The sequence below is a fragment of the Anopheles arabiensis genome, unplaced genomic scaffold (genome assembly GCF_016920715.1).
Source record: "Anopheles arabiensis isolate DONGOLA unplaced genomic scaffold, AaraD3 Autosomal_pericentromeric_contig0004, whole genome shotgun sequence".
NCBI classification, from domain to species: domain Eukaryota; kingdom Metazoa; phylum Arthropoda; class Insecta; order Diptera; family Culicidae; genus Anopheles; species Anopheles arabiensis.
In genome coordinates, this window is record NW_024412152.1 from 518,399 (window position 1) to 527,688 (window position 9,290).

At 39.2% G+C, this 9,290-nt stretch overlaps 1 protein-coding gene across 1 annotated transcript; it reads right to left on the minus strand.

Annotated features, from left to right (window-relative positions):
* Positions 1–5,745: 5,745 nt before the first annotated feature.
* Positions 5,746–7,034, minus strand: LOC120908273. Its single transcript, XM_040319188.1, has 3 exons — positions 6,792–7,034; positions 5,983–6,567; positions 5,746–5,908 (listed from the first exon to the last, which is right to left on the minus strand). Exons 1-3 carry the CDS (start codon positions 7,032–7,034, stop codon positions 5,903–5,905), a joined length of 834 nt encoding a protein of 277 aa, XP_040175122.1. The 3' UTR covers positions 5,746–5,902.
* Between the last annotated feature and the right edge of the window lie 2,256 nt (positions 7,035–9,290).

A 9,290-nucleotide genomic window follows, 5' to 3' on the forward strand; every position in this document is an offset into this window, starting at 1 on the left:
TTTTGACGTTTTGCCACGGTTTTTGACCTTTCGAGCGAGCTTTTGCCCTGCGGGCCAGAGTGGCCAGACTATGTTTTCAGATTTCGGCAGGAGCACTGTTGAGACTGCACTGACGCGACAATTTAAATTTGATCAATTATTTTAACGATAATTTTTTAAAACTTTAACCACTGACAGCGAGATTCAATTTCAAATTTAAATGATTTTCTTTGACGAGCAATTCTCGGAATTCACACAACTGACATTTTCTACTTATTATGAACATTAAATTTTAACGGATAAAATTTTGAATACCCAACGCATGTTACATTTTTCAAGTGCCAGGTTTCAAACGTGCTTCAGCGCGATGAGTAACAAATGAGCATAGCATAGCAAAAGACTGAAAAATCAAATTTCTGTGATTTCGGTAGGATAAATGGAAAATCGGTAGTTTTAGGGCGGTCATCTGTGAATCGGTAGGCATATAAAAAATCGGTAGGAATCAAAGTGGAATGTATAATGAGGTGTAGTTATAGCGCTTTTGGCGATCCCCCGGGCTCCGATTTTGACAGATGGTTTTCCGCTTGTACATGTATTGATGGATTGTTTACGTTTTGCATGGTCAATATTTGGTGGAGATCAATTTGGGTGAATATTTTAGTTTATTAGAACACAGTCCGTGATTTAAAATGGAAATTCTCCTTCGAGAACTTGAAGCGTTCGCCAAAAGCGGAAAACTAACTGTCAGTTTTCTTCGTCGATTCTTCTTCCACCTAGCTGTCAAAACGGGCTTATAACTTGACCTGATATCTTTACGGTCCTTGGTAGGAATACAGATATATCGGTTCAGATATTCTGGTCACTCTGCTGTCAAAAGCAAATTGGAATGTCTAGCTTTGGCAGCGGGTCAAAGTGGAATGTATAATGAGGTGTAGTTATAGCGCTTTTGGCGATCCCCCCCCTGGGCTCCGATTTTGACAGATGGTTTTCCGCTTGTATATGTATTGATGGATTGTTTACGTTTTGCATGGTCAATATTTGGTGGAGATCAATTTGGGTGAATATTTTAGTTTATTAGAACACAGTCCGTGATTTAAAATGGAAATTTTCCTTCGAGAACTTGAAGCGTTCGCCAAAAGCGGAAAACTAACTGTCAGTTTTCTTCGTCGATTCTTCTTCCACCTAGCTGTCAAAACGGGCTTATAACTTGACCTGATATCTTTACGGTCCTTGCCGCGGGTCCTTCACCAAGGTGGATTAAAAATATCAGGTGGTGGATTAGGGCCTTTGGGGGGTCGCCATAGTTGAGGGACTTTACGTCATTTTAGAACCGTTGACCATTGGTTTCCGCACACAAAGCTTAGCAAATATAACAGATTTACATTTGTTATTATGTGCATTTTAGTGTGTCTATTGATTTTAACGAAAAAACGTAATATATTAACAAAAGATTTGATGATTTGTTTATGCACGAAATTTAAAATCATGCTAGCATGAGTTCTAATCTCAAGTAAATTGTCCATGCGGCTCGTAGATAATGAGGAATTAAGGTAAAAATTGAAAAAAAATGATTTCTTAATTTTTATCATCAAAAATGTCGAAAACACAAAGAATTCTAGAATAAATTCACAGAATAACACAAAATAACACTTTAATGTATGTTTCAATGTTGAATAAGAAATACTCACATAGTCCAAAATATATTTTTAAAGAATATTTATTCGAAAAAATGGGGTAGATAAATTATTTGAACAAATTTAATAAATGTAAACAAAGTTTGAATCCTGGGGACCTTACGTCAAGTGACGAATTGTCAAAATGCACTAGAGTCCACCACCTGATATTTTTAAATCAACCTTGGTGCACCTCCATATGATTATATGGGTTTGTTCGAGTCGGTTGTCGTGTTCGAGTGGTGCCAGAGCGCAGCCTAAGGCGGCGCTCTGGGACCAATCGAACGAGACAAACAAACACGACTCTGTTCGATAGGTGCTCTGTCAGCTGTTCGATGTCTTATAGACCTGTCATGATGCACTGCAATACCAAGGTGTTATAAATGACAAGGTGAAGTTGTTCAGAGCAAAATGACATTTCTCGACTTGACATTTCTCTTCCGGGGGCTCCGGTATAAAAATCGGGGAGGGCTGGTGCGGGGTGATGAAATTTGTATGCAGAGAGTGACAGATGTCCCCCACAATGTCGCCCAGCAAAAGCGATAAAAATCAACCTTCTAAATACATTATCCTTGTGCAATACGCCTTTCTTTTCGTCTCGAAAATGAAGCATTTTCATAGTTTAAATGAATATCCACCTACAGGGGGAAGATTCAACTCATAATTTACTAGTTATTCACATCTATAATAACATAGAAATCATTCAAATTTAATATTGAAAAATGTAAACAAACGTCCATGCCAAAACACATACAGTGCATACACATGGATTATGTACACACAATAGTTTAATACGTTTCAATCCTTTATATTTGTAAAGTTGCGGAATTTTTCGGAACGAAAAGACGAAGAATCGGAAGGTGTGCGCTTTTCTGATTCTCGAGCACGAATGCCGTTTTATTCTGACGTTTACGCCAACGATGCTTAAATGTTAACGTATACCGCGACCAAGGTGTTTATGTTTTTTGAGGTGTATTCACATACAATTTTCGGTTTCTACAGCTCGGCCATCCTGATAGCAAATTGGCCTCAATTTTGCCTTAACAACTTTTCACTAGAGTTCTCTTTTTTTTTGTAAGTGTGGCTTTGCACACATAGTTCGTCAGTCTCCCGAAAGAGGCACGATCCATCTCCTCAATTTGTCCGACTCCAAAATACCGTCGTATGGTATTTGTGTCATTTGGATTCCATCTATATCGCGTATTACGTATCTATCATTAGGTAATCTTTTATGTACTATATAAGGACCTTTAAATCTGGCGATGAGCTTTTTGTTTGTATTAGCGGTGTTATCTATATTTTTGATTACTACAAATTCTCCTTCATTGAACTCCGTAGCGGGACAATGGTGTTTGGCATGCTGTTTTTCATTGGTTTGTTGTGATTTCAAAATGTTAGACGAGGCTTCTGCGCGTGTTGTCTCTAGATCTGGCAAGGTTTTATTTTTATCGTCTAAATATTCGGTTAAGCCATCTACTGTCGGACCGCGTTGGTTAACACCAAATAATAACATAGAGGGTGAGAAACGAGTAGATGAATGGATAGTGTTGTTAAGTGCGTATTCGGTAGATAATAATGTTTGAACCCAATCTGAATGATCGGTGTGGTTTGACAATTTACTTAATGTAGGGCGAATTATACGATTAATCCTTTCCACTTGGCCATTGGCCTGTGGAGAACCAGTTGCATTTAACACATGAATGATTCCCCGTGACGATAGGAAACTGGAAAAGGCAACTGAGGTGAAACATGTACCACGATCACTTATTATTCTTTTGGGGCGACTATAATACGAAAAATACTGTTTTAAGCAGTTACACACCTCTCGGGTACTAGTAGAAGAAGATGGATATAGTTTAACGAACTTCGTAAATGCGTCAACAACCACTAGTAAATATTTTTTCTTCAATTTTGACGTAGGAAGTGGTCCGAAATGGTCAATGTGTATTGTATCGAAGGGGTAAGGTTCTTTGGGGATACTATGCAGATTTCGATTATTGTTTTTAACCGGAGCGGAGTAAAGTAAGCATTTTAAACAGTTATTAATGAAATTTGTGATCCTTGTTTTCCTATTGGCAAACCAATAGTTTTGGTCTATTTGATTCAGACATTTTTCTACACCGAGATGTCCTACCTGTTCATGAATTGATCGAATCAAATTGTTTATCATTTCCGCCGGTACGTATAGTTTTAACCTATTTGAAGGTGAGAGTTTGTATACTACTCCGTCTTGCAACTGAAATCCTTGAATGCTCGTTTTCTCTAGCTTTCCTTTCAATAGTTGGATCTGCGGGTCCCTAGCTTGAGCGACACGTCTATGTCGACATCGTGAATTGCGGCCAAGTATTCGAGCCGACTTAAAGCGTCTACATGGCTCATTGATGTTCCGGGACGATGTTGAATCGTGTAGTTGTAGTTCTCTAGGAAAAGCGACCATCGTGCTATTTTAGCCGAAGCATTTTTATTCTTCAAAGTCTCTACTAAAGAATTGCAATCTGTTACGATCTTGTTGGGAACGCCATGTACATATGCATGAAATCGCTTGAGCGCATAAATTACGGCTAAGGTTTCGAGCTCATAGCTATGTAACTTAGCTTCATCGGCCGAAGTGGTCTTTGAGAAATATGAAATAGGATGATATTTACCATCATCCTGTTTTTGTAAAAGTACGGAACCGAATGCTAAAGAGCTTGCATCACAGTGAAGCTCCGTTTCACGCTTTGGGTCATATATGGAAAGTACTGGAGCTTCAATCAATTTGTCTCTTAGTGTTTCAAAAGCCTTTTTGCAATTGTTGTCAAATACGAATGGGGCTTTGGTTTTTAAAAGGTTGGTCAAAGGTTTAGCAATAGTTGAAAAATTGAGAACAAATCTACGGAAGAATGAAAATAAACCTATGCATTGTTGAACTTGTTTTACATTTTGCGGAATAGGATAATTCTTAATTGTTTTAACATGGTGATCACTATGACATATGCCTGAGGGGCTGGTTTTATATCCTAAATAATCCAACTCGTTGTATGCAAATTTGTATTTGTCCAAGCGTAGTTCTAGCCCATTTTCACGTAGTGTACGTAAAACATCTCCCACTAATTGAAAATGTTCATCAAAGTCTTTCGAAGCAATAAGAATATCATCAATATAGACGACTAATTTTTCGTTGTCAATGAATTTTCTTAAAATCGTATTTATAAACCGCTGAAATTCAGCTGGGGCATTTTTAGGCCAAATGGCATACGAGTATATTCGTATTGGCCGTCAGGGGTGACGAAAGCCGTGTACTGAATTGATTCTTCGTGCATTTGCACTTGATGAAAGCCACTCTTAAGGTCGAGTAGCGTAAAATATTTTTTGTTTCCTAAATGCTCGAGGCATGTTTCTATTAAAGGGAGTGGATAGTTATCGCGAATGGTAATTTTATTTAGCGGTCGATAGTCGACACACTTACGAATCTCTCCGTTTTTCTTTCTTACCAGTACCAGTGCCGAGGCGTAAGGTGAATTGCTAGGTCGTATTATATTTTTTTCAAAAGGTCCTTTACTATTTCTTTTACTTTATCCCTCTCGGCAAATGAGAGTCGTCTTGGTTTTGTAAAAACGGGAACATCATGTGTCAAACTAATCCGCATTTTATGAGTCACTGGTAGGATTTGTTCTTCTGGAAAGTTTAGGTAATTGTTAACCACGATTGAATTAATGACAATGCTTTGTTCTTTAGATAAATGTTTACCTATTTTTATCGCGCTCATCGTTTCATCGCTCATATCTATCGAACACTTTTCAAGAAAAACGTTGGTAATTGATTTCTCATGCTCAGATTGGTCTAACGCTAATATGGAATTTTCAGAAATTTTGGAATCGGACAAAACGGAATCTGGACCCGCCTCCAACGAGGAGCCCTGTATTGAACTATGCAACAGACCCAAAGTTTGAAGCCTGTGGACAACATCCGGTTTTGTATTCTTTATATCTTTATTTAAGTTCATAATATAGGGTTTGTTATAAATTTTACGTAACTGCGCAAGAATGATTTTGAATTCAGATAATAGATCTCTCCCAACTATCATAGACAACGACATGTAATTTTAAGGCAAAATAATGAAAGTATGAGTACGGATTTCATTACGAAAGCGTATTTGTAATTCAATGTTTCCAAGTGTTTGAAGGTTACTATTCCCTATTCCACGAAATCCGCTCGGTATGGGAGTATGTAGTTTTGTTTTTGGAATTATATCTTCATTGACGAAGCTTTTAGCACTACCGGAATCAAAAAGACATGTTATGTTAAACCATGAGCTCCAAACTTTAGTTTTCTTTAAAGCGACACTTACCTCCTGATAGGCATCGAGCTGCAGAACGTTTCCATTATTCGCGTCATCTACATTCGGTGTCTCATTTTCGTTGCTCTGAACTGCGGCTGCTGTTGGTTGTCGTCTAACTACGTCGGGACAGTTACGGATGACGTGAGATGTACTGCCGCATCGGAAGCAGGAACCCAAGGCTCGACGAGGTTTAGTACATTGTGATGAATGGTGTCCAAAATCTGAGCAGTTGTAACAACGAGGTGTTTCTGTTGGCGCCTGTCTCGGGGCCACTAATCTCGAAAAATTTGAGTAGTGGGCAGAAGGAATGCGGCGTTCTATATTTTTGCGCATCAATAAATGTGTTTCACAGCGCTTAATGTTGTCGATCAGATCATATATGTTGCTGTAGTCCTTTGTGACGAGACTATCGTAGAGAGGATCACGGGATAGTCCTCTAATGGCGTAAGTGATAATAGCATCGTCACTCACATTGCCTGACTTCCCCAACGCGTTAACCCGATACACGTAACTTGTATATGATTCGGCGGACTTTTTGTAAGCTGCGGCTAGTTGGCTGTGAATCACAGCGTCATTGCAGCGATCGGGAAACGCCTTTTAATTTCAACAGCAAATTCGTCGAAAGTTTTAATCGTATGACGAAATCCATTATACCACTCATTGGCCGCGCCGGTTAAGCGGCTACCTGCATACAAAAGCGTCGTTCGATCTTGCCACTCGTACAGTTCGCTATTATAGCGGATTGTGTCAATCCATCGGTTGATACCGAGACCATCCGAAAATTCTGGTATCAGATGTTTAAGCTCGTCAGGGTGTACCAATCTGCCGCTTTCCACTTTCACTTGTCGCTGTTCCATTTCCTTGATTTTCTCGCGTAGTGCAAATAGTTCCCATCGATGAGAATCGTTTTCAGCCAAGCTGCCATCTTTGGGAGGAACGATTTTCTCTTTCACCGAAATGGCGGCTGGTTCCTCGTGTTTTCTATTGTTCGTCACTACGGCGTCATCAATACGTGGGTTCTGGGAACTGGAGCTGTTTGACGATCGTTCCTCAATTTTCATCCCCGGTTCACATTGTTGGTACAAGTTGCGAAGATGTTGAATAGTTGCCGAGGGGGGCAATTCCATACCAGCAGCTTCCAAGGCACATAATAACTCATCTTTTGTAGGCATTTTGTTGCGTAAAATGACTTCGTATCCCACTTCTGAGTTGTAAAGTTGCGGAATTTTTCGGAACGGAAAAGACGAAGAATCGGAAGGTGTACGCTGTTCTGATTCTCGAGCACGAATGCCGTTTTATTCTGACGTTTACGCCAACGATGCTTAAATGTTAACGTATACCGCGACCAAGGTGTTTATGTTTTTTGAGGTGTATTCACATACAATTTTCGGTTTCTACATATTTGATGTTATAATTGATTGAAAAGTTTAACAATAATTATTGATAGCTATTTTAAATATTTTGCACGCAATTTTAAGAAGAAAAAGAGACAAACTACGTAAACAAACTTAAAAATGTCCCGAATTGAATTCTATCTACTGTAGCTGTGAAGCGTTTGACAGCCAAGGTACTCACAGCACAGGTGGGTATCGAACATCACAGACAGAATCAACTGACATGTTCGACTTTTTTCTTGTTTGTTTGTTTGTGTCTGACAGTGCACCTCCATATGATTATATGGGTTTGTTCGTGTCGGATGTCGTGTTCGATTGCTGCTAGAGCGCCGCCTAATGCGCATGATCGGTTTGAAGGAACGGTCAGAACTTCGCCGCATGCGATTTTGCCGCAAGCTTTTGTATGGGATTTGACGTTAATTACAGCACTTGCGAATTTGCCGCATGCCGATGCGGCAAATTCAAAATCATTTGATATTGCCGCATCGCCGCATGCAATTTTATTTTAGATGTCTAAAATCATATACAATAATGATTATCTTTATAAAGAAATAACTAAATATCATAATAATACCTTGAAAAGCTAGAAAATTGAGAAAACTCATTTTTTGCCGCATGCGGCAAAATCGCATGTGGCGAGGTTCTGACCGTTCTTTGAGCGGCGAAGGTTTATACATAACATTGTGCGGTATGGCTGGCAACACGGCTCTTAAACACAAATTGACCGTTGCGCAAAATTGATCGGCGGAAGAAATCTTTCCACGCAATAGTTTTGTTATTTATAGATTGCTTCAATGGCTTAATTTTACGGTGAATTTCTACGTCTAATTTATATTTCATAAAACAGCTGCCGGGCATGATTACACGGAAACAGGTAATTTAAGCAGTAATGGTGGCGGAATCAGTCACTGGATCGGAGTAGGTACTGTATTGGATCGAAAACTGGGACGGATCAAGGATCTGTTCCATGATAGAGGTACATTAAGGTACAATATTATAACCACAGTAAAAAGGGAGCAGTATCTCGACCCATTCCAGGAATGGTACGGATTCAGACTCATTTCCATGGCATATCGGTTCAAGATCAACTATAGGAGAGGTTTGAGGATCAGTACCAGGGCAGAAATGATTTCTCAATTAGTTCCAGCAATTGTATAGGGGTGGTACAAATTCCAGGTTCGATACGAGTTATGTTCGGTACGATGGCTAGAACTGTTAAGGATTGGGAATCAGTTTCAGAAGCGGTATGGACTCAGTATCAGTTCCAATATGGATTCTGGACCATTTCCATAATCTGAACCTATGAAAATTTGGCTCAGTGCCGGTATTAGCTTCATTAACGTCTTTGGTCTTCACTTTGGTTCAAAATTCGTCTCTCTTTATCTGCCCCCTGGATTGCAGGGGCATCGGAGAATTCAATTTGTTTTAAATATCTTTACCTTTCATAGTAAAGCCTCCGAAATTAGTTCGCGAAGTCCTGTTATCCAGTTAAATTATAGTGCCGATTATCTGACTCGATTGCGTGAGAAAAGTCTCAAAAACTCTGTGTTGGTATTATGATGCGAGTTTGACACCTCAATTTCTTCTCGTTTGACATACCAAATTTAACGAAGCAGTTTGACGGGCGTTTGCATTACCTGACTCAAAAGAAGACCGGTTTTTATCAAACGTTTTGCCGTTAGGTCGAAGTGACGGAAAGTGAGTTGATAAATTGTGCATTGTTATCAATATCTGGAACAAATTACGCAAAATGTAAGTACAAAAAAAAAATCGAAATTATATTATGCAGTGAAAATAATGTGAATAACACACCGATTTTTTTAATGTTATATAGGACAACTGGTGAAGCACGTACTACTAGAGTACAATACCAGCAGTTAGTTACGCTGCTAGAAGAGGTACCCGAAATAGCACGAGGGCTAT